At 31.2% G+C, this 26451-nt stretch overlaps 2 protein-coding genes across 4 annotated transcripts in view; one reads left to right on the plus strand and one right to left on the minus strand.

Annotated features, from left to right (window-relative positions):
• Positions 1-26451, plus strand: part of LOC107448492 (uncharacterized) — an 87423-nt gene that overhangs the window by 59461 nt on the left and 1511 nt on the right. For 2 of the 3 annotated variants that reach the window (XM_087163357.1, XM_087163359.1), the window contains one exon: positions 12729-12901. The exons of the other annotated variant lie outside the window; for it this stretch is intronic. The gene's annotated coding sequence lies outside the window, so the exon portion shown is untranslated. Of the gene's footprint in view, positions 1-12728; positions 12902-26451 lie in introns of those variants that run through there. 3 annotated transcript variants of the gene reach the window in all.
• LOC122272490 (uncharacterized) overlaps positions 13454-26451 on the minus strand; it is a 49066-nt gene continuing 36068 nt past the window's right edge. The window contains exons 3-5 of the mRNA XM_087163360.1: positions 24312-24429; positions 14414-14488; positions 13454-13794 (exon numbers count right to left, since the gene is read on the minus strand). Coding sequence (XP_087019486.1) covers positions 13697-13794; positions 14414-14488; positions 24312-24429 — 291 coding nt within the window. The 3' untranslated portion in view covers positions 13454-13696. The remainder of the gene's footprint in view (positions 13795-14413; positions 14489-24311; positions 24430-26451) is intronic.

Consider the following 26451-nt stretch of genomic DNA (forward strand, 5'->3'; position numbering starts at 1 on the left):
AAGTAGATAGCTCTGAAACTAGTTAGATTTTTATTTAAATAATTCAAATATATATATTTTTTTCCAATTTACTTCCTAAAAATGGACAAAATAAAATTTTTATTCCATTATTATAATTTTTAGAGCTGTTTTAAATCTATTAATTTAACGATTACTTTGCTAAAATCAAATGTTTTTTCGTAGCTATTTTCTAGAAATGTTTTTATACAGCTTATTTTCTATAGTTCAATAGATTGCGTTTCTATACAAGGTTTTTATTTATTTATTTTATTTTGCATGGTGCCGCTAGAACTGAATTCAAGAACCATGCCTAGGCACTCTTGTATGTATGGGGAAAAAAATTTCTACATTAATATTTGTAACAAAAACAGCCTACGAAGCGTAAGGCACTCCACGAATTTCCTCCTGACAAAACTATATTTCGTCCCATGTCTTGAATACATAGGACGAAATATAGTTTTGTCACCGAGCCTAAACAATAGGAAGTAAAAGAGAAATTAATATGTAACTGCTTTCTTTTTGTTTAAAAAATAACTAGAAAAAACTTCGCGATATTTTCTTAATCGTAGAAAGAAAAAATACTTTTCTTTACAACTTTGTCAAATTAATAGAAAAATATGCATCTGCTACAAAAAATACTTGCCAATCTAAACTACCTTTCACATATAAAAAAGTTGAACTTTTTTTCCTCAGACCTGTTGGAACAGGTACATACCTTTTACTCTTTAAACAATCACTACAATCACCGTAAAACAATCATCGAAAAACAATCTTACTCATAAATATATTTATATTTTGACTCGGTTAGAATCCGCTATGATATAGATTATTATGCTTTTATATATTCGTTGTATATATTTATATGTAGTGGTGGTACATTTTTTTCCCTCCAATCCTTTAATTATCCACCAATTTTTTTCATCCGATCCTCCAAATATCTCCCTTTTTTCATACTCCAATTTTTCCCTCTAATCCTATAAATATCTTCACTCCTTGCGTCCTCCAATTTTTTCTTTCTTTCTAATTCTCCAAATATATTTACTTCTCTCATCCTCCAGTTTTATTGGTGTAATTTTTTTTCTTTCACAAACAAATGTGCATGCATTTTAAAAATAATGAATATACTAATAACTACACCGGGGAATAATTTGTATCTCGTCGTAAACTGAAATGGCCTTCTTCCCACCACTCCTTACGTCGAATAGAAGTGGGGATACTAAGTGTTCTCTTGAGGGAATTTTAAGAAACCCTGGTGAAGAGTATATTCAGAATACTTAACAGCGATAGAACTTAAACAGAAATCAAACTAGAGATGGCTAATATTTTCAGTAACAGGTATTCTTCACCAGTTATTTTATCATGCCTGTTATTAAAATAGCAGTTTACTTCCAAAGGCCTGTTCCAAAGTACTGGGCAAAAATTGTAATTCAATTATCTTGCCAAACATTAATTTTTCTGCTTTTTTATGATGTTTAAATTGTTTTGAAGCCCTCTTTGTACAGTTTAATAAAAGAAAGATCAGAAATTTATTTATGTAATTGATACAGGGCCGTCGCCAGACGTTGCGAGGGACCCTATGAGTTTTCTATTTCTGCAAAATCTCGAAGAAAGTAGATAGCTCTGAAACTAGTTAGATTTTTATTTAAATAATTCAAAAAATATATTTTTTTCCAATTTATTTCCTAAAAATGGACAAAATAAAAATTTTATTCCATTATTATAATTTTTTAGAGCTGTTTTAAATCTATTAATTTAACGATTACTTTGCTAAAATCAAATGTTTTTTCGTAGCTATTTTCTAGAAATGTTTTTATACAGCTTATTTTCTATAGTTCAATAGATTGCGTTTCTATACAAGGTTTTTATTTATTTATTTTATTTTGCATGGTGCCGCTAGAACTGAATTCAAGAACCATGCCTAGGCACTCTTGTATGTATGGGGGAAAAAATTTCTACATTAATATTTGTAACAAAAACAGCCTACGAAGCGTAAGGCACTCCACGAATTTCCTCCTCCCGTGTCTTGAATACATAGGACGAAATATAGTTTTGTCACCGAGCTTAAACAATAGGGAATAAAAGAGAAATAAATATTTAACTGCTTTCTTTTTGTTTAATAAAATAACTAGAAAAAAACTTCGCGATATTTTCTTACTCTTAGAAAGAAAAAATACTTCTCCTAACAACTTTGTCAAATTATTAGAAAAATATGCATCTGCTACAAAAAATACTTGCCATTTTAAACTTTTTTCCCATATAAAAAGATAGAACATATCTACTTTTTTATAACTCTCCTACTGGTAGTTTTATAATAATTAAATTTTGATTATGTATGGAAATGAAGTTTGCTATTCGGTAAGGTTTTTACCAATTGTTGTTAATATGAGCACAGAACTTTCATGCTGCTATTTTTACCCTCTAATGCTCTTTCACTTCTTGCATCCTCAAATTTTTTCCTCCAATCCTTTAATTATCCATTTATTTTTTTCTTTTCCGATCCTCCAAATATCTTCACTTTTTTCATACTCCAATTTTTCCCTCTAATCCTATAAATATCTTCACTCCTTGCGTCCTCCAATTTTTTTTCTATCTAATTCTCCAAATATATTTACTTCTTGCATCCTCCAATTGTTTTAGTGTAATTTTTACTTCTTTTATAAGCAAATGTGTATGCATTTTAGAAGTAGTGAACATACTAATAACTACTCCAGGGAATAATTTGTATCTTATCGTAAACTGAAACTCATTATGGCCTTCTTCCTACTACTCCTTACGTCGAAGAGAAGTTGGGACAATAAGAATTATCTCGAAGGAATTTTAAGAAATTCTGGTGAATAATATATTATTAAATTGGTTAAAAACCGTAGCTTGTAAAAATAAACTGATTTTCCCAAGAAATTTGAAATTAAAGAGACGAAAATGTCTAAGATTAGTTCCAACAATTCACAAAGCAGAAAAAAAATATAAATAAATAAAAAACATTCCCCAGTGCAATTACTCTAATATCTAAGGACTTGATTTTACCTGCTCTATCAGTTTACTTAAAATACTTAAAATATAATTATTTAATTCTGGACACGGTTTTTAAGTTATGAAATCAGAATCATGATGACCACAGCCGAATAAAAATTTAAAAAGTCATGACAAATGTTTCTGATCAAGGATCCTGAATTAGAAAGAGTGTTGAGAACTCTTTAGGTCGAATTTTGTCCAGCTGGGTCGCCAGACGCTACACTGAAAATTTACGATTCTCGCTTCCACTGCGTCACAGTGATGATTTATTTTTAAATCATAATAAATTCGGAAGACAATTTAAATTATATTAGACAAAGAAAAATGCTGCTATTTTTTTTAATTATGAAGTCCTTTTTCGTACATTTTTTTTTATTTTATTGGTGATGCATAAAATTAAATAAATACAAAACGTAAAATTATTTCATGAACGTTAAATCTTATTCCAAAGTTTAATTTTGCAATGAATGTTTTATTAAATACTTATTAATATATCCTTCATAGAAAGCTTTCAGACTTAATTATTAAGAAAAAAATCTTCAGTGAATTCGAAACATATAGGTGAGATTGAAAACTATATGCTTCATTATTCTTATTCTTTTGCTGTTTTTAAAATAATTTAATATAACAGATTTTATTTCATATCTACGATAATTTCGCATCGTTGATTTCAAATCAGCAATATAGTCCAAGCAGCGATTTTTTCAAATTACGCTAGAGTGTTTTGTTAAATGTCCCTACAGCTCTGGTACGTAGGGCATGGTAGGAACAAGGTAATAATATATTTCAATTTACGATGCAATTCGTTAAACTAATATCTTAAGAGTTATTTTCAAAATAATGGACAAATATACAAACATGCATACTAAAAAAAAATTAACTTTCCGTACAAAATTAATTTCTGATCTGTCATCCCCTCAACCGAATGAGCTAAGATCTAGTTCTTGTGCATATCCAACAAAAAAATGGTTCCAAAAATTTATGGTACGAATTGTTGTAATTTGTGTTTCGAAAATTTATGATTTGATAAATTCAGGTTACATGCTTTTAGACATTATGAAAGGAGCCGACAAGTGTATGAAATAGGCATTTATATAAACCTTTGCGTTTTTTTTTTTTAGAACCGTGCATTCAGACATGAAATAAACTAAAAGATGTCACTTTGAATCCAAGCAAAACTCATTTTAGTTTTGAACTTCCCTCACCCTTTCCTACTTTTAATTCAGATATGACAACTGCTCAGATTCAGCAAAAGTTTTAATAAATGAATAACAAATTAAGTAGTAAATTACGAAGAGTAAGGATAATTACGTCAACTCTTAAAAAGTGTCACTGTAAAGCAACTAGAATAAATGAAAAATACTAAATACACTCCCTAATATCTTAAATACTAATACTAATACTACTAATAATACTACTACTGAAATATTAATAACTTAAATTAAGCATAACTAAAGTAAGCATAACCCCTATGACATTCAACGTGTTAAAAGTGTCACCATGAAGTAACTACAGTAAAGTTGCATTTTATAACTTTAATTTTTTTTTGTGTATAGTGCTGGAAAATTTATTTAAAATGAAAAATACTAAAGTAAGCATAACTTAAATTTTATTAGAAAACAACTTTTTTTTTACAAAGCGGAGCGAGTTTGGCATATGTGTGAATTAGGAAAAATTAAGATCCGGTATACATGCAACAAATAATTTGTTCTCTAGTAATATTTTATATTTTAAAGAAATGCAGCTCATGTAGTAAAAACTGAAATCAATCGTTGTCATTTTCAGTAATTATCCTGAAATTCTTCTGTCTGACTAAACATTTCCAGAGATGCCAACTATTTATTGCATCGTCTTGTAAAAAGGTATTTTATAAGGGATATTGAAATTTAAGTTATTTTTAGTTTAGTATTCAATCTTTTAAGAAAATTTTCCAACATTTCACATCGAAGTACCATATAAGATGCAACTTTATAGCTTTTATCTCGTGGATACTTTTTCCAAGTGTAAGTACAATTATCTTTGTTCTACGATTTATAAAATTTAAATTACTACCAATTTAACAAGATTCGGACATAAATTGAACCTACTTTTGTTAGAACATTTGCTCACGACTTTCATAGCGCGAGCAATAGCTTTAATTATTGCCAGATGCATTTTCCAGATCAAACAATTTATAGAATTACAAATATATATTTTTAATTTTATATCTTTTAAACTGGTAGTTTAAAAAAATCACTTTAAGCTTTAATATGGAAATAAAGTTTCATATTTGGTAAAGTTTTAATCAATCGTTATTAATATGAGTATAGATCTTTGTGAGCTCAGTAAAAAACGCATAAAATATGCATTTTTATTATCCGTAAGTTCTTTGCAACTCCAAAATAGCGTAAAGACAGCATTTTTTTTCTCGCAAAAATAACACTATTCGTAATTGTTTCTCACATTGCTGTTTGAAGAGGACGAAAGAGTTTTCTCTCAGACCCATTATAAAATATAAAATACATTTCTCAAATCAAATATTCTCACTTTTTGCGTACTGCTATTTTTACCCTCAAATCTTCCTTCACTTCTTGCATCCTGAATTTTTTCCCCTCCTATCCTTCAATTATCCATCAATTTTTATCATCCGATCCTCCAAATATCTCCCTTTTTTCATACTCCAATTTTTCCCTCTAATCCTATAAATATCTTCACTCCTTGCGTCCTCCAATTTTTTTCTTTCTTTCTAATTCTCGAAATATATTTACTTCTTGCCTCTTCCAATTTTTTTGGTGTAATTTTTTTCTTCTTTTATCGTCAAATGTGTATGCATTTTAAAAATAGTGAACATACTAATAACCACTCCTTGGAAAAATTTGTATCTCATCGTAAACTGAAACGCATTATGGCCTTCCTAAGACTCCTTACGTCGAAGAGGAGTGGGGACAATAAGTATTCACTAGAGGGAATTTTACGAAATTCTTGTGAAGAATATATTATTAAATTGGTAAAAAGCTGTAGTTTGTAAAGATAAACCAATTTTCCAAGGAAATCTGAAATCAAAGAGGCGAGAATATTAAGATCAGTTCCAACAATTCACGAAGCAGAAAAAAAAATTATACATAAATAAATAAAAATTATTCCCCAATGCAATGAATCTAATATCTAAGGACTTAATTTTACATCCGGTATAGCTTTACTTAAAATATACTTATTTAATTCTAGACGCGGTATTTTAAGCTATAAAATCAGAATCATGATGACCACAACCGAGGAAAATTTGAAAAGTCATGACAAATATTTATGAGTAAAGATCCTGAATTAGAAAGAGTGTTGAGGACTCTTTAGAGCGCACGTGCTGTGGTCAAAGTTTATACATCTGGGTTGCATACTGCACAGAATTCAAATTATGTTAGACAAAGAAAAGTGCTTATTTCTTTTAGCTATGAAGTGCTTTTTCATACATTTTTTCAATTTTATAACTGATGCATAAAATTAAATAAATACAAAACTTAAAATTATTTCTTGAACGCTAAGTCTTATTCCAAAGTTTCATTTTGCAATGAATGTTTTATTAAATACTAATTCCTTCATAGAATACTGATTCCTTCATCTATACTTATCCTTCATAGAAAGCTTTGAGACTTAATTATTTGGAGAAAAAAACTTAAGTGAATTCAAAACATATAGGTGAGATTAAAAACCATATGCTTCATTATTTTTATTCTCTTGCTGTTTTTAAAATAATTTAGCATAACAGATTTTTTTACAGATCTAAGATATTTTCTCATCATTAATTTCAGATCAGCAATATAGTCCAAAACCAAAAATTTTCACATTACACTCGAGTGACTTGGTAAGTGTCCCCACAGCTCTGGTACGTAGGGAGTGGTAGAACCATGGTGATAATATGTTTCTGTTTATGATGCAATACGTTACACTCATATCTGAAGTGTCTCTTTCAGAAGAACAGACAATTATGTAAACCTAGACAGAGGATATATAAACCTATAGATGTTTCTTTTTAAACCTTTCCATTCCGTCTAAAAATCAAATAAAGAAAATTAATAAAATGAAAAATAAACTAATTATATCATTTAAAAAAAATATTAAACTGGTAAAACTAGCAAAGCTAATTTCAGATTTTAAGTCATTTCCCTCGAATCAGGTAGAATCATGTACACTCACCTGAGAATGTATGCAAAATAAAATTTATTTGATTACTGACGATGCGAAAACCTATGATGCAACCCCCGGGGGTGGACCGGTACCTATCCATGGAACAAATTATGCTGCCTAAGGAACAATGGAACAAATTATGCATAAGGAACAATAAACTATTTCTATTTAATTTAATGTGGTGTATTTCTCTCGGGAGTGTTTGATTTTTCATAGACGAGCGGTTAACCGGGAGCTGAGAAACATCACCTAAAACCGAACCAATACCATATTATATTTTGAAAGCATACTTAAATACAAAGAAATTAAAATTATTAAATCAAAACAACCTAAAATATAAACAATTAACCTGTGGTAAAATTATCTGATCGTTGACCGGTCCACGGCGATAAACTGGATAGAGAAAGCTGCTTTAACCCTTTAAAGGGCCATTTATTTTCAATAAAGGTAAATTATAGAATTTTCACAAAAAAATAGTAATTGATAGAAGAAATTAAGCTTATAAAAAATTATAAGCTTATAGAAATTAATAATAAAGAATTATACGCTTATATAAATTAATAATAAAAAATTATAAGCTTATAGAAATTAATAATAAAAAACTATAAGCTTATAGAAATTAATAATAAAAAATTATAAGCTTATAGAAATTAATAATAAAAAATTATAAGCTTATAGAAATTAATAATAAAAAATTATAAGCTTATAGAAATTAATAATAAAAATTATAAGCATTATAGAAATTAATAATATAAATTTAAAAAATTATATAAGCTTTTAAAAAATTAATCTAAATTTTAATGCCATGGTGGTAAGTATATTTACCACGACCTATTAGTAGCTTATTGACTTTTATTTTTCTTTATTTATAAAATAAATTTTATAAATTATATTCATTAAATTATATTTATTTAAATTATACTTAGATTATATTTTTCTTTAATTATAAAATAAAAAAATAAATGCTACAAACGTCATACAAATGCTACAAACGTCAGACGGAATTATAAATTTTATAAATTATATACGTTTTCTCATACTAAACAATCGTAATCACCTTTATCAAATGTACTTCTAGAAAGCTGAAGTTATTAACAAATGGGAAACTAAAATAAAAGTGGTAGAAATGTTAACATGCACTTTAAAACATGAGTGATAAATATACTTACCACGACTTTAAAAAGGGTTAAGGTCAAATGTTTTCTGTCCTTTTCGAAGGAGCAGACAAACAAATAGTATAAGTATGTATATAAACACATACAAACTTTTTGAACCTGTTTGTTTTGAGACACAGAAATAAACTAAGGAATAGCTTATAGAAGAAAATAAATTTTAGCTTTCAAAACAAACTCATTGTAAGTTTGATATCCCCTAAGATCTAGTATACGTGCAACAAGTGTTATTTAAAAAATTATTTTTATTGTCTCTTACAGCAATTTATTAACTCCACAGCCTATAATAACATCAAACGAAAAACATATTTAGCTTTATTGAGACGACGTCTACTAACTTAATATGTAGCGAGTAAATGTTTTAATTTATTATTAAATGATAGATAATCAGGCTTGCTAATTTCTACGCTTTATGCAAAATATTTTATAGAGTGGTGAACATTTAAAAACCAAAGCTTTCAGAAATTTTGATCAATTTCATACCTGCCAACTTTTCCGGATGATTTTATTTTCATATTTAAAGTGGTAGTAAATATATACTATTTTTTTCTTTTATAAACTTAATTTTTAAATGATTTTGAGCACCACTATTCTTACAAAAATTAAGCACATATATTAATATGCGTTACTATCATAGTTGTCAATTTAAGTTGTTTTAAATGCAACGTATTTGTTTGCTTAAAATTGAAGTTTTGATTTCATTTTAATACCACTGGGGAAAATGATAATGGAAGTGATTAAAAGTTGGCAGGTATGCAATTTGGAATATTAAAGATCTTACCACGAAAGAGGCAGATCTAATAAATGAACTTGCATATGAACTTAAAAAACATTTATGCAGTGGTGAGGAATGAAATATAAATTAATAAAAAAAATTCAATAAAACCTAATCATTGCCACCACAAAATTAGACATTTACATAAATATTATGCCAATGCCAACTTCTTATTACTTATTTTTGTATTTTATACTGGTAGTTTTCATAAAATTATATGTTGCTTTTGCATAGTATACTTCCTTAATGCAATCTTTTATTTGTTTATTCTTTACCACTCCAACATCGTGCTTGAATTTTAGTGAAAGAAAAAGTAATTTTTAGTTTTGTAATGATAACACTCTTTGTAACTGTTGTTTCTTTCACAGGGCTCGAAAAAACTCAGAAATTTTACCCGGCCCCGAGGACGGCTTGTCCAAAAATGAACCCGTCCTCCTTCGAAACTAACCCATAGCTTCTAAATAAATGAAAATATAATTTTCTCTTATTTATTACAAACATTTATATAAATTGCACAATGAATTAGTACTTACTAGTATTACATTATACAGTAATAAAAGAAATACTGCGTTACTAATAGTAACCTAGTATTTCTTTCATGAAATAATTTATTTCTTTTATGAAATAATTTATTTAAATGTCAAAGGTCAAGTTATCTGGAATGTCAATTTATCCGAGGGTACTGCGTTTTTTAAATGAATCAAATATGACGTTTGCCAGTTCCACTATCAAGCCAATGATTTACAGAGGTTTCTGCACTGAAATTTGAAAGGGGTTTTCCATTTAGGTAGATGCTCATAATTGCGTTTAACACTTCTTGTTTAAGACCAGTACGTAATGTGTTTTTTTGTAAGTTCATTGCTGAAAAGCCCCTTTCAACCGCTGCAGTACTCCCAGATAGAGAAAACATCAATTCCAACATGCGCAGTATGTTGCTGTATTGTGGGTCATTTTGCTGCCTTGTAACCTGTAAGACTCTTGAAAGCTCACAAAAATTGAAAATGTATCGCGAACATTAACGGGAAAATGGCCGTCCGCGCGGACGTCGGACTCGAGAAATTCGTTGTCCGCGGGGAATTTTTGACCCCCGAGCATGGCTGAAAGCCCTTATATAGCAGGACAGAAAAGTACAAAAACTGGTACGAAAGACATTTCATTTTAGCATTTTTTTCTTGAGAAAAATAAAATATCTACAACTATCAAGATTTCTTTTATAATCTTAGTCTATATATCAAACTGGTTATTTTCCAAAGATAAAGTAGATGTTTTAGAATAGTTTTGAAAAGAATAAGTTAGCTCCTCCCGAAAACTAGTTCTAACTGAAATGGTTTTACTACCAGCCTTTCCTCTTTTCCGTCACGTTTTCACCCCTGCTGCCAACTGCTACGCTTTTTGTATAATGTTTTTTAGAATAGTTGACATTTAAAACTCAAAATTTACTGATTTTTGATAATTACAAAAGTTTCACCAAAATAATGTGGATTTTCAATGAGGCTTTGCATATGAACTCTTAAATCGTTTATATGTAGTGGAAATAAAGTTTAAATTAATAATAAATTGAAACCTTAACTTTGTTACTACTAGAATAAAGTTTTGCTAAAAAAAGTTGAAAGTTGTCTGTCCTGTATTGCAGTTCGAATAGGATGAAAGAGGTCTCTTTATAGACCTATTAATAAATATGAAATACATTTTTCCAATCAATTAATATCTTCACTTTTACCACCTTCCAGTTTTATGGTTGAAAATGAGTTTTCTTTTCTTGTTATTAAAAAAATTAATTAGTATGTACAAGTTTATAATGAACGTATACGTTTATATGCATCTTTGAAATTAACACTTAAGACCGAAAACATATAGTCTGAACGTATCGCAGCATAAACTGAAATGCATTATTTCTTCTTTCCTACCAATCCCTATGCATTAGAGAAGTGAGAGTACTTAGTATTCCCTCAAGGAAATTTTAAAAAATCCTGAAGAATAATTTACAGGTATAGAAGAATAATTTATATAATTATAGGTTAATAACTGTTGCTTATAGAAAACAATTGATTGCAGATTTGAAGTAAACGACGTGAAAATATTTAATATCTGCTCAAAAATTTCATACAGCAGACAGCAAACAAACAAGTAAATAAATAAAAATTGCTCCCCACTGATATTAATCCAATGGCCAAGGACTTTATGAAGGTCTCGAAGGGTTTAACCTTAATTGCACTAATTAATATTTGCTGACAATATTCTAAGTTACAAAATCAGAGTCAGGGTGACCAAAATCGGGATAAACTAAAAAAGTAATGACAAATGTTTTTGAGGATTTTGAAAATTTAAAAAAAAATAAAGTAATGCAGTTTTAAAAGATTGATGCAATTTCTTTAACTTGAAAATATATTTTGGAAGATGAAAATCAGTTCAAATAAATTTTGTTTCCTCAATCATTCTTTACCGCTTTTGAAAGTTTAACCAGTCAAGATCACCCTGAGTAAATATTTTTTTTACAACCGCTGTTGAACAGTTGACCCAATTTTAGGTTTGCCTACCCATGTTAAACTCTATAGTCAAGTAATTTTGAACCCAATTTAGAAGAAAAGGGAACTCAAGGATCGGGATTGGGCGAAATTTCGCCTCAGAGATTAACTTTTTGATGGAACTAATCAGCATTTGCATTACTCGGTTAATCTGACGGTAAAAGGACGGACCATGGTCCATCTGCCACTAAGACTATTTTACGTCTGCATTGTGGTCGGTGTGAGCCGGTAGCAGAATTCGTATCAACCAGTCACCAATGGTATTCGAAACTGAGTTATTTAAGTGGAAGGTGAACGCTCTATCCCCTGAAGCACTGCGGGTCATGGAGAAAATATTTTATCTAACTTGCTTTCTCTGAACAAACACATAACTTTATTTTCGATGGATTTAAAATTTTGACCCCCAAAATATAAGAGGGTGGTAGTCCTAATTTAGAAAATACGTTTCCAATAGTTAATACAAGAGAGCAGTCAAAGCTTTGCATCGTGTTTTCCACATTGAATCAAAAACCTGAATGTGTCTAAATAGCATGACTAGATAAATAATTAGAATAAACATTTAAATCATAAAAACTAAATAAAAATAATATTTGTTACAGGAAAGTACATTTTTGTGTCTGATTTTGTAACTTAACTATCGCTGCTCTAATTCAATACGATTTGGTTACGTCCTCAAACCCTAAATATTGAATCTTAATACTCTAAAATCTGATAATCAGATGTAAAGTTATGAAAGAGATATTTTTCTTTGTTCACTCTACAAGTGCTGTTTAAGGGACATATTGCATTGCACATTCGGCATGGTTGTCAGAAAGTGATTTGTAATTGTAGTTTTATGCATAAGAAGTACACAACATGTTTTAAATCTATTTTCATGACTAACAGTGCTTCGAGTTTCCTAACAAATAAATAACAACGACATGTGCTTAATAAAATTAAATCAATCACATATTTCATTAGAAACTGATATCTGATTTTAGATCAATCATTGACTAGAAAAGAAAGAAATAATTATATATATATATAAAATACTCAACTTTATGATGATATTATTGAGCGTTATGAGCTTTTGTTTTTCTTTTTAAGGACTGATTGTAAACTTCTCTTTTAAAAACTGTTGAACTCTTTGAGTGGTCTATAGCTGTCTCATCTTCTATGTGCTGTTTGCCTCTACGAAAAATATGATTGTTTTATCTATTTATTTATGTTTTATTATTTATTATTGAATTTTTTATAATAAATGTTTCTTTTACAATAAATATCGGGTGGTTTTGTTTATAAAATATCGTAGAAATAAAGTAGAATCCCTATTTTAAATTTTTTTGGTTAATTAGCGTTTAAAAGGAAACGAAAAACGCTCAAATGAAGCGGAAATCGGGATGGGGAAAAATGCTATCCTATTTTTGAAAAACTAACATTTAAGATATGAACTATTAGAAAAACGCGCATTCTTTGTTACTATTTACATATTATGGAAGGATGAAAAAACATGGAGAACTTCGTGACCCAAATTATTTACCGTACACCAACCACCATGTACACAGGGAGTTTATTCCTGCCAACCGTAAACTCCCCGGGTGAAACACCTTTAACACAAGGAGTTTTCGGTTGGTAGAGATCGAACCCACGACCTCTTGGACATGACCCCAGCACTCTACCAACCATGCTATCCCGGCATATTAATATTAGACATTGCCTTTGCACCGATATTGCTCAGCAAATAATTTTTCTACCATGAACCTACAATTTCCTTCACAGAAAGTACATTAAGACTCTATACTATTCTTAACAATACACTTTACAACATACTATTAAAGTCGGCAATAGATTAATTAAAACTTGCCGGTTATTCTTTCTATCTTTACTCGTATAAATAAGTAAAAGTGACATCCATTCATACAGAATTAAACAGAAATGCATAAATTTCTGACTACAATTTATTTTTAAATAGAAAAAGAAATTTGAAAAAAAAACTTGATCAGTTCTGTTAAATTCTCATAATTTCTCAGAACTCATAATTTCTCAGAAAACAGTTTCAGACGAATTTCTTCATTTCAGCTTACGGTTTCATCTGCTTCTTTGTCTTCTAAACCATTCGGTTGTGGCAATCTCTGTAAAATACCTTTCTTTCCATCAATCAAAATATAATCACCTAAAATATCGATACATAACATCTAAATAATGTCGATGAAATAAAATCTTATTTTAAAACAGTTAATAAGCAAATTTAAAAAAAAATATCTTGAAGAATTTTAAAATGGAATTAAATGAAAGAAAAGATAAATACACTTAGTACTTTTTTAAAATAAAAAGTAAGATCTAAGCAGGGTTCCAAAGCATCTAGAAAATAACTGGTTATAAAGACATGCCTGCCAACTACTACTCCTTTCCATAAATGTCTACCACTTCGTGAAACATTTTACAAAAAGCGTAGTAGTTGGTAGGCTTGAGGAGAGGAACTGTAATCCCCCTAAGCATATGAAAGACAGGGCTGCCAACTACAACGCTTTTTGCAAAATGTTTCACGAAGTGGTAGACAATTAAAAACCAAAGCTTTCAGAATTTTTAGGTAATTTTGCGAACATTTTAAAAACCTCAGATCTAAGGAGCTGGTACAAAGTGCTGTTGCGTATGAACTTTTAAATCAAGTAGTAGTGTTGAAAAATAAGTTTAAATGAATAACAAATAATACATTAAAACATTAATTTAGTTACTACTAGAATAAATTATTACAAAAAACGGAGGAAAGATTGCAGCCCCGTTAAAGTTACCTGTTTTGAACTGCTTTGTGGCTCTTCGTACACCGACAACACACGGCAGGCCATATTCCCTGCTCACAACAGCTCCTGAAATGAGTAAATATGAATGTTAATTTCTATTCGATATAATCGTACTATTTCAATTAATTTCGCTAGAACCGTGGTGGATCAGGGGACAGAGTGCTCGTCTTCCAATGAGGCGACCCATGTTCGAATTCAACCTTCGTCGGTCGATATGAATTCTGCTTCCAGCTCGTAAGAGCCACAGTACTGACATAAAATGGCATCAAGTGTAGAAATATTAGAATCCCATTGCCGTCAAGCTAACCGTGGGGAGTTTTGTAATTTTCCTTTCCCTGTGACATGTATTGGGAGAAATTTTTCAGTCTTGCAGGACTTATTGATGGATTTGATTTACCTGCAGAGGAAATCCACACTTGCGTTACATGAAGAAGAAATAAATGAAATCTTCCGACTGTTAGCCAGACGGCAAGGAGACTCTAATGATCTGTCTACCACTGGGGATATTTTACATCAGCACTGTAGTCGGTTCGAGTCAGATGCGGATAGACCAGCCATCGCTGGCATTCGAACCTAGGTCAAGCACTCTATCTCCTCAGCCACCACGGTTCATTAAGAAATATTTATCGAATTATATGGAAAACTCATTTATTGGGGTGTAGCAGGCGAACCGGTAGTTGGAGATAGTTTAAAAGTAAACAATTTGGACAGCTGTGTCCTTAAATGTATTTACATCAGATTTGACCACGATTTAGAATTGGGTACTGACAACTCGAGAAGTGAAGTGATTACGCCTAACCATGTTATTAAAATAATATTTAGTTGAATGCCGGTAAGCGATTTCACGCGTATACTGGCTTCTGAATCGACACATGTCCTGATTTACCTTCGATGACGTCACTTGCAGGTATCCAATTGCGAATTAGTATACGGTGCATACATACAACCATTCTTCTTTAGTAATACAGATCACTTTATAGGGTTGTAAATTTATTAAATATTAATACGAAATGCTACTTAATTCCAGTCACTTCGTGATAATGCTTTAGTGCAGTTTTAGAATTAATTGCCTACTTTTTTGCCAAAGAGGAGCAATCGCATGCAATCCACCATTTGAAGTAAAGGCGAGATATTTTTTACACTTTTAATAAAATAAAGAAAAACAGTTGTTTCAGAAAAGCATTCTTACAAAATGAGAATCAGGATGTAATTAACCCGTTTAATCCCGAATTTATATATAGAAATGATACAAAAAGTGGTTTTATGGAAAAAGTGGTATAATACATTATCGAAATTAATTGGTTTTTCTACTGTTAGGGCATTCAAAAAGTCTTTGATAGATCAAAAAATACTTGCTCCTTATAATTCTAGATCTAACCAGAAATAACTAAATCATTGTGGTATCTGAGAATCTTTTAATTCACCCAGATAAATGAAAATGCTGAAAAAAGTGCGTTAACCGGTTAAATAAAAAACGGTAACTTAAATGCAGTCGTTGCTAATTCGACAGACTTATATTGCTTTTACTTTAATTACTGTTAGTTTAATCATTATATAATCAATGTGCTGGATATGTAGCACCACCAACCGATTCATCTCATACTTTTTATGCTCAAAAGTTATGAAGGAATAAGCTTATACTATAATCAATGTTAGCTCAAAGTATAAATAAATAATTTTATTTTGAACTAAGTGAATTAAATAAATCAAACAATTATAACCTCGCCCACAAATAAACTGCTAAAGAACTACTTTGATTACCAGTTTTATCTGTTTACCCTGATTGATACGGTTTCATGCTGGCACGTATTTGTGACAGTCGGCACGAAAGGGTTAAAGCGATGAGCAACTTTTTATAGTATATTTTTTTCCAGTTTCCCAGAATAATTCGAAATTAAGTCCTAGTGGTAGTTACGATTCATTAATTAAAGATATCCCTGCATTCATGGGCAAAACCTAACAAGCAGTAAAAATTGGCAAGAACTTATAATAGCATATTATTCTTTCAAAAGTGTTACTTCATATAATTGACGAGACATTTGAACGTGGAATTACATCATATGAGTTCTGAGCTATATGAGTGCATAGTTACTCATATGAGTGCAGAGTTACTTCATTCGCGTGCTGAGTTATATGAGTGCGGAGATACTTCGTACCAGTGAAGAGCCGTTTGAGTGAGGAATTATATCAAATGAGTTCAGAGTTATATGAGTGCAGAGTTACTTCATATGAATGCAGAGCAATCAAAGACTGGTCATAAGACAATGTATTTTCTTAAAAATTTCGAAACAAATGTTAAACGCTACGTTGTTGCAATTCGCCTATTTCAAGCTAGCTTTTGTACACATTCGTTTCCAAGTACCAAGAAAAGATTAAAAAAAATAGAGTCGGCATTCCATTTTAACGAATTCATCGGTATCGAGAATTGAATTCACTAAATCGGGTTTATTTGCAATATCGGTGTCAAAAAAAAAAAAAATATAGAGATTTCCAAGCTTACCTAATGTTAACCTTACTTAACCCCTTGGGGAGGGGTGATTCATAAAAGCATTCGTGCAAAATCAGAATCAGGATGTAAATAAATAAAAAACAGTAGCTTAAATAAAAAATAGCTTAATAATAAATAATAAACAAAAGTAGCTTAAATAATAAATAAAAAACGGTGCTTATTTGGCACACTTACTTTGCTTTTACTTTAACTATTGTTAGTTTAATCATATATATAATAAATGTTAATTCAAAGTATAACTAAATAGTTTTATTTTGAACTAAAGTAATGGTGAATTAAATAAGTAAAACTATTATAACCCCGCCCACAAATAAACTGTTAAAGAACTACTTTGGTTACCAGCTTTATCTGTTTACCCTGACTGATACGGTTTTATGCTGGCACATATTTGTGACAATCGGAGCAAAAGGGTTCATATGAAACTACTCAAAAAATGTTCCATATCTAAAAATTTGCACTACTTATTCAGCAGCTGAAAATGTAACGAATTTTAAATACGCAGTTCATTGGACTTGTGGAGAATTAAAAGAAATTAAAGAATATATAAGAGGCGCGCATGCGCAAAGAATTACGTAACGCTTCCACCCACGTCTTCAGATGATATGTACGACCCAATTAATACGGTCGCTTTAATGCGGCGCTCTGTCTTTTACTATTGTTGTTGTTTGTGTTAATAAAATGTTGTTAATTACGATCTGCCTAATTTATTAAGAACCTCGATGGACATCCTTTAAGCAATAATAAGTAAGTTAATCGACATAGTGGCATCCCTGTCTGGACGTGCATCGAATTGATGCAAAGCGGATCGTAAAAAGAAAACATCAACTACGCAGTAAAGAAACTATAATTACGTAAGCATGGATGCTTCAAAACAATTACGAGCGGCTTCACGGACAAGTTTTACGAAAGCCTTAAATAAGTTAGACGGATTAATACGAACTGAGACACCGGATATCATCGAAATAGAAATAAGTTTGGATACTTTAATGGAAAAATGTAAGCAGCTACGAGATACTCAAAACTTACACCTATGAAATATGCAAGCCGCAAAATGCACGGAGCAGGAGTACAACAATGAATATGAAGCTTCCGAGGAATACTACGACAAATTTTCTGCCACGAAAGTGAAAGCCGGAAAGCTAATATCGGCGACTACCAAAACCGAAACTACGACGCCGATTCGTGATGATACGTCTACACCAAATAAGTCTCCATCTACGGCGTATAAGTTACCTGACATCGAACTACCGAAATTTACGGGTGATCCAAGGCAGTGGCTTAATTTCTGGACTTTATTCAGCAAAATACACGATGATGAAAGAATTCAGGAGCGGGAAAAGTTCCAGTATTTAATACAAAGCACTGTTGCGGGATCCAAAGCAAGATTAATCATCGAGAGTTTTCCAGCAACAAAAGAAAATTATACGAAAGCTGTTGAACACTTAAAAACACGATTTGGAAATGAAAGTGTTCTCACGCAAGTCTACATACGGGACTTATTAAAACTTGTGTTAAGTGATAAATCTAAAGTTGATTTAGCTACATTATATGATAAACTACAAACACAACTAAGAGCTCTTGAATCACTGGGATTAACGAAAGATAAATATGCAGATTTCTTATTTCCTTTGGTAGAATCAGCTATTCCCACGGATTTATTACAGGTATTTGAAAGGCAAAAGAATTGTGCGACCGATACGTCAGGTAAGACTGATTTAGATTTGTTAATAGAATTTTTACGAAATGAAGTTGAATCTGAATATAAATTAAAATTAAGTAAGGAATCATTTTCTTCAGATAAAAAATGTGAATAGTAATGAAACAAAACATATTGCTTCTTCATGTGAATTGTTTAACTCTAATAAGAATGAAAATGAATGTATAAATAAGTTTAAGAAATTTGATACGAATATTTGTATATTTTGTGATAAAGCACATACATCTGAGAGTTGCAGAGAATTAGCATCTATGACCTTGGAAACCAAAAAAGAAATAATTAAGAAAAAGAACGTTTGTTTCATCTGTTTAAAAAAGGGTCATAGAGCTAATACTTGCAAAGCAAAGTATGTTAGATGTTTAATTTGTAATAATAGACATTTTTCTATTTTTTGTCCTGATAATCCGAAAAATAAGATCGATAATGTTTCGAATGAAGAAAACCATGAAACCAACATAAGTACGTTAAATAATCAAATTCAACTCTCAGACGTATTGCTTCAAACTTTAATTGTAAGAGTGCATAATGGTAAAAAGGAAATGTTAATTCGTGGAATTATAGATACTGGTAGTATGAGAAGTTATATTTCTGAAGATGTTGCACAATGTATGAGTTATATGCCTATAAAACAAGTAGAAATTAAGCAATCACTTTTTGGTGGGGTCGAAACTGAAGAAAGTATGCACAATGTATATAATGTAGAATTAAGTAGCATTGATAGGAGTTATAGATGCAGATTTGAAGCTTTAAGTCAAAAACAAATCTGTTCTGATATTAAACAGATCCCATATGGCCCCTGGGTTAAAGAGTTACGAAAACTAAATATTAAAATAAGTGATTTGGACAAAGAATTTTGTAATTTTGATAAAGGAATTAAGTTGTTGATAGGGGCAGATATTGCCGGAAAATTATTTACGGGTAGAATAAAAAACTTGAGTGCAGGACCCTGTGCGATTCATACTAGGCTAGGGTATACTTTAATTGGGAAGTTAAATGTTGGCAATATGCCAAAGGGGGAGAGCGAGGCTTCTTGTTACATTTCTACACTTCTCGTGAAGGATAGAAACATTTCTGATTTATGGAAATTAGACGCATTGGGAATTACGGATCCAGAGATAGACAAAACAAAAACTCAGTTGGAGGAAGAAACATTAAAACATTTCGAGAATACCATTCAAGTCAATTTGGAGGGGAGGTATGAAATATCTTTACCATGGGTTTTAGACAGCTCGCTTTTGCCTGATAATAAAAATATTGCACTTAAGTCGATTTTGAATACGAAAAAGAAATTAATTAATTCGGGTAATTTTGAAGCTTATTCTAACGTATTTAAGGATTGGTCATCTTTAGGGATTATTGAAGTGGCCAACGATGCAAAGGTAGATAATGTTCATTATTTGCCTCATAGAGCAGTGGTTAAGGAAAATTCTAGTACGAAAATAAGGCCGGTTTTTAATGCGTCAGCCAAGTCGGCCGGAAAACCATCTTTAAATGAATGTTTGGCTACTGGACCAAACTTAATAGAAATGATCCCGTCTATTCTTATTCGATTTCGTAAGAATTTTGTGGGTATATCTGCGGACATTGAGAAAGCATTTTTACAGATATCAATACGGGAAAAAGAAAGAGATTTTTTGCGATTTTTGTGGTACAGTGAAGACAATTCGGACGAACTTAAAATGTATCGGCACAGAAGGGTAGTCATCGGAATTACCTCAAGTCCCTTTTTACTTGCCGCTACATTGCGTTACCATTTAAATCGAGTTTCTGAAAATTTAAATAGTACTGCAGATATTCTTAAACAATCATTTTATGTAGATAATTGTGTAACTAGTCTAAGTACAGAAACTGAAGCTCAAAATTTTATTTTAGAATCACAATGTATAATGTCTCAGGGTCATTTTAATTTAAGAGATTGGCAGACAAATTTACCTGATTTATGTGTTAAGGATTCATCTATTACAAAAAATGTACCAATTTTGGGACTTATTTGGGACACGGAGAAGGACACTTTGTCATGTAAGATTGAACGAGCAGATAATTCTGACGAATTAATTACGAAAAGAAAAGTGTTAGCTGTGGCTCATCAGGTATTTGATACAATCGGTTTTACGGCACCGGTAATGTTATTACCTAAGTTAATTTTACAAGAAACTTGGAGTTCAAAAATCAAATGGGATGACAAACTACCTGATAATTTGATTAAGAAATTTAAATCTTGGTTTATCCGATTACCTTTGCTACAGAACATTAAGATTCCAAGATGGATTTGTCTCGATTTGTCAAATACCTTGATGAGTCTACATGTGTTTTGTGACGCAAGTAAGCTAGCCTATGGAACTTGTGTGTTTGTAAGAGTTGAAAGTACCAATGAACCTTTTGTTAAAGTTAATTTAGTGCAAGCTAAGAGTAGAGTTGCACCTCTGAAACCATTGACAATACCAAGGCTAGAGCTTCTTGCATGTTGTATTGGATCTAGATTGTTAGCAAATATAATTAAAGATTTGAATCTTAACAATATTGATATCTATTGTTGGACAGATTCAACGACAGTTTTGAGTTGGATAAAACGGGAACTCAACTGGAGTATTTTTGTTCAAAATCGTGTAAAAGAAATTCGTTCTTTGACTTCTCACGCCATGTGGCGCCACATTCCCGGATCTTTTAATCCTGCCGATCTTGCTTCGCGAGGTTGTTCAGCTGAGCAACTTATTGAGCGTCGTTGGTGGGAGGGGCCTAACTGGTTGTATGAAAACGAACAAAATTGGCCAAAATCCTTTGAAGCCCCAGATGAGAATTTAGTCAACTCTGAACTGCGTAAATCTGTCATTGTAAATTTAAGTAAAAATGATAATGTTTATGATAATTGGTATTATAAATATTTTTCTTCATATAAGAAAATTGTAAATATGATAGCTTGGATTTTTAGATTTTATAATAATTGTAGAAATTTAGGTAAGAACTGTTCTAAGTTTTTGAATGTAAATGAATTGGATAGAGCAGAGAAAAGTCTCATTCTTTTGATACAAAAGGACAGTTTTACAGGTATCAATGATAATAAGTTGAGACAATTAAGGCCATTTTTTGATAATGATGGTATTATTAGAGCTAAAGCTAATTTAGTTTTTCGTGAAGATAAATCTAATTTCATTTATCCAGTTATATTACCTAGTGATCACCCAGTTGTCAAATTGTTAATTATTAATTGTCATAATGAACTTTTACATGCTGGTACTACTATGATAATGTCTCATTTAAGAGAAAAGTTTTGGATTTTGAAAAGTCGTAAAACTATACGAAATTGTATAAGACAATGTGTAAAATGTTTAAGATTTAATACTACAAAGTGTAATGTCACGCCTGGAATTTTGCCTAAAGTTAGAGTTAATGATGCATCTGTTTTCGAAATTGTAGGTGTCGATTTAGCCGGACCACTATATCTTAAGGATGGCAAAAAGTCTTATATAGTACTTTACACGTGCGCTGTGTACCGGGCTATACATTTAGAGTTAGTAACTCTATTAACTACGGAAGCCTTTTTTCAGTCCTTAAGACGTTTTATTGCGCGCAGAGGAAGACCGTCGGTAATATATTCCGATAACGGAACAAATTTTGTTGGTGCGCAAAAGATTCTTCATTCGATAGAATGGGACAAGTTAGCTTCAAAAGCTGCAGAGCATGAGATACGGTGGAGGTTTAACCCTCCTTCCGCCGCCTGGTGGGGTGGTTGGTGGGAACGGTTAATACAAATGGTGAAGCGAATTTTACGTAAGATATTAGGACGCTCTTCCTTAAATTATGAGGAATTGGTCACAATTTTGTGTGATTGTGAAAGAATAATTAATACGAGACCCCTCACCTACGTATCGGAAGACGTGGACACCGTTTCCCCTTTGACTCCAGAAATGTTTCTGCACGAAATACCTTCTTCAGGTGTTACAGACATCGATAAGGCAGATAAGGAAGGTTTAAGTAAGAGAGCTAAACATCTCCAAAGAGTAAGAGAGTCTTTAAGAAATAGGTTTAGGACTGAATATTTAGGTCAGTTACGTCAACAAACTATAAGAGATTTCAAGGATAATCCTTTAGTGGTCGGTGAAATTGTATTAGTTGAAGATGCTAATAAAAAACGCGCTTTTTGGAATTTAGCTAGAGTATTGAAATTAATTCCAGGTCGTGATGGCAAAACAAGGCTTGCTCTCGTAAAGACAGAGAATTCTGAGTTTATGAGACCTGTCCAGAGACTTTATAGATTAGAAGTCAAAAGTTAAATGTTTTGTGAATTTTTATATGTATATGTTTTCTGTTAAAGTTACATGTATGTCATATTTGTGTGTCATTTTATAAGTTTAAGTACATTACATTTATAAGTGTTTAGTAAGATTTAATTTTTGAGTGTGATTAAGATTAATTAAACTCAAAAGGTGGGAGTGTATGTGGAGAATTAAAAGAAATTAAAGAATATATAAGAGGCGCGCATGCGCAAAGAATTACGTAACGCTTCCACCCACGTCTTCAGATGATATGTACGACCCAATTAATACGGTCGCTTTAATGCGGCGCTCTGTCTTTTACTATTGTTGTTGTTTGTGTTAATAAAATGTTGTTAATTACGATCTGCCTAATTTATTAAGAACCTCGATGGACATCCTTTAAGCAATAATAAGTAAGTTAAACAACAGGACTAGTGTACCAGGAAATTCACTTCTTTTTAATATTTTTAGAAACTTGGATTATTACTGAATTTTTAGTTACTTCAAATTTCAGTGAACTCATTTTCCCTGACAATTTAGATATTAAATTAAATTCCCTGATATTTTTGTGATTTTTCAAAATTCTTAAAATTTCCTTATTTTTTCCTGTTCTCCGTGATTTTCCTGTTACATGGCCAACCTGTTAATGCATAAAACTACGTAATTTAATTCAACAAAAAAAAATCTTAATCAGAAATTTGAATATTAGGAGATATTTTATTTTATAACCGTCGTTGAACACTCGACCCAATCTTGGGTTTGCAACTACTAATGTTCAACTCCGTAGGCTTGTAATTTTGAACCCAATCCAGCAGACAAGGAAACTCCTGGATCAGTACCTCCAGAGGTATGATTTGTTATGGGAACAAGGAGGACTTTAAGACGCGACAGATTCAACGTGCTTTAGTCACCATTTACTACACGGGGAGTCTTCGGCTGGCAAGAATTGAACCCACAACCTCTTGGACATGGGCCCAGTGCCCTACCAACCTGGCTATCCTGGCCCATAGGCGATATTTAAAACTATTAATAATTGAATGGGCTGGGATAGCCTGATAGGCAGGGCACTGGACCCTTGTCCAAGAGGTCGTGAAAACGATTCCCACCGGTCAAAGACTCCCCGTGTAGTAAATAGTGGCTGGCGAATGTTAAATCTGTCGAGTCACCAAATCCTCCGTGGTCCCATAACAAATACTGCTTCTGGAGTACTGAATTGGAGACTGATCGTTCTCTGGTTCAGGTTAAAATTACGATCTGTGGATGTATGAATGTATCCGCTCTATAAAGGGGTGTGACGTATGGGTGTAGCAGAAGTCAAAATCTTGGCCATAGATGGCGCCACTGGAAAACTAGAACAATCACACCCCTTACCTTCCTACTACAGCAACAACATAAATAATCGAATATTACCATCCATGACTTCTTTCTGGAACTTCGATCCAATAGTCAGTTCTTCTATTGTGGGAGTATCATCCCCGTTCTTCTTCAGTACAAAAGTATCAGGCTCAACGGATCCAGACACCACAGTCTAAACAAGATGAGTTTTTTTCATTTTATTTTATTTTTTAACGATGAATCAATTGAGAGTTAAAACTATAAAATTAAATTTGTAAGAGATTCAAAAAGACTTATAAATAGTAATACAGTAAATAATTCATAGTAATATAGCAAATTTAAGTGTTCTAAGATGTTTGTTTGTAATAAAACTACTGAAAGTCTTAGTTTAAATGTGGTAAAATAAGTATTCTCGGATGTTTAGTAAAAATATTAAGTCTTAGTTTTAGTATTGTAATTCTAAGAATCCTAAGATGTTTAAATTTTATTTAGTAAGTTTCCTTTGTTATTTGAATTTAATTAAAAATACTGAATGTGACAGTTTTAATATAGTAACTATAAGCGTAATAAGATGATTGAATTTAATGAAAATACTTAAATCTTGGTTTTAATATGGTAAATATAAGCATCCAAATATGCTTGAATTTAGTAAAAATATTGAAAGTCTTTGTTTTAATATGGTAAATATAGGCATCAAAAATGTTTGAATTTAATAAAAATACTCAAAACCTTTGTTTTAGTTTTGAAATTGTGAACATCCTAGGATGTTTAAATTTAATCTAGTAAGTTTCCTCCGCTGCTTGAATTTAATAAAAATACAGAAAGTCACGGTTTTAATATTGTAAATATAAGCATCCTAAGATACTTCAATTTAACAAAAGTACTGAAAGTCTAAGTTTTAGTGTGGCAAATATAAGCATCTTAAGGTGTTTGAATTTAATAAAAAATACTGAAAATCTTAGTTGTAATATGATAAATACAAGCAGTGTACCATGTTTGAATTTAATGAAAATGCTGAAAGTCTTTGTAAATATGGTAAATAAAATCATCGTACCGTGTTTGTTGTAATAAAAATGCTGAAAAACTTTTATATAGTAAATATTAACATCGTTAAATGTTTGAATTTAATGAAAATGCTAAAAGTCTTAGTTATGATATGGTTAATATAAGCATCGTACCATGTTTGAGTTTAATGAAAATTTTTAAAATCTTTGTTTTAAAATGGTAAATATAAATATCGTAGCATGTTTAAATATAATGAAAATGCTGAAAGTCGTAGTTTTGATATGATTAATATAAGCATCGTACCATCGCGCAATGTTTTAGTTTAATGAAAATTTTAAAAGTCTTTGTGTTCCGTTTAGTATAGTATATTCCCCTAAATTTAAACATCGCGTTGTGTATTCCTTTCCTTATCTAAGTTAATTATTAATGATCCACCGATTCTTCAGCATGGGATACCTTACCTGTTTACCTGCAAAGTAAAAATTAACACCCTCATCACACAACAAGAAAATAAATACTATCTAAGGTATTAGATTAAATAACTGGGTTTATTAAATTACTTCAAAAAAAGGATTAAGTCCTTAAGGGACTTGATTAAAAAACATTTTTAAAAATTACGAAAAATAACGCATTCATTACGAATATATATGAAAAAAGTTGTCCGAGTGGACTAGCATCAAACAGGAAAACTGCACATCAGTGATTACCACGGGCTAACATCTTGCCCCTTACATAAGTTACTATACCTTACAGTTTCATACTAACATTATCTCTTGGAGATTATACATTTTTTCAAATCACACCATTAACTTTTAGCCATTAGGTTTGGTAGATGTAATACTTCCACTATAATGCCAGGCCACGTGTGGCTACTACACGTGAGACTTTTCTCACCAGCACTAACTCATGTGGCATACATTCTGGTTATGTTATTCACTCACATAACATGCCAATACGCCTTACCATAAGGCACGGATCACACTACTCTAAAAAAGAGTTTATCAACTCATTTGGATACTCAACAATTTTTACAGGAGCTTTTAAACCACCTCCTCAGCTCGTGAACATCAACAGAATTCTTTTGAAAACATCAATTTTTATCATCCAACCCAGTGTGTTGCCACCATACAGTATTACAAAAGTACAAATTAAATTTACGACCAAAAGTGAAATATATAAAATTAAAGGTTTATATTAATCTATTCTTAGT

This window comes from Parasteatoda tepidariorum, chromosome 5, assembly GCF_982258835.1.
Source record: "Parasteatoda tepidariorum strain Cologne lab strain chromosome 5, Ptep-v5.0, whole genome shotgun sequence".
Lineage (NCBI taxonomy): Eukaryota > Metazoa > Arthropoda > Arachnida > Araneae > Theridiidae > Parasteatoda > Parasteatoda tepidariorum.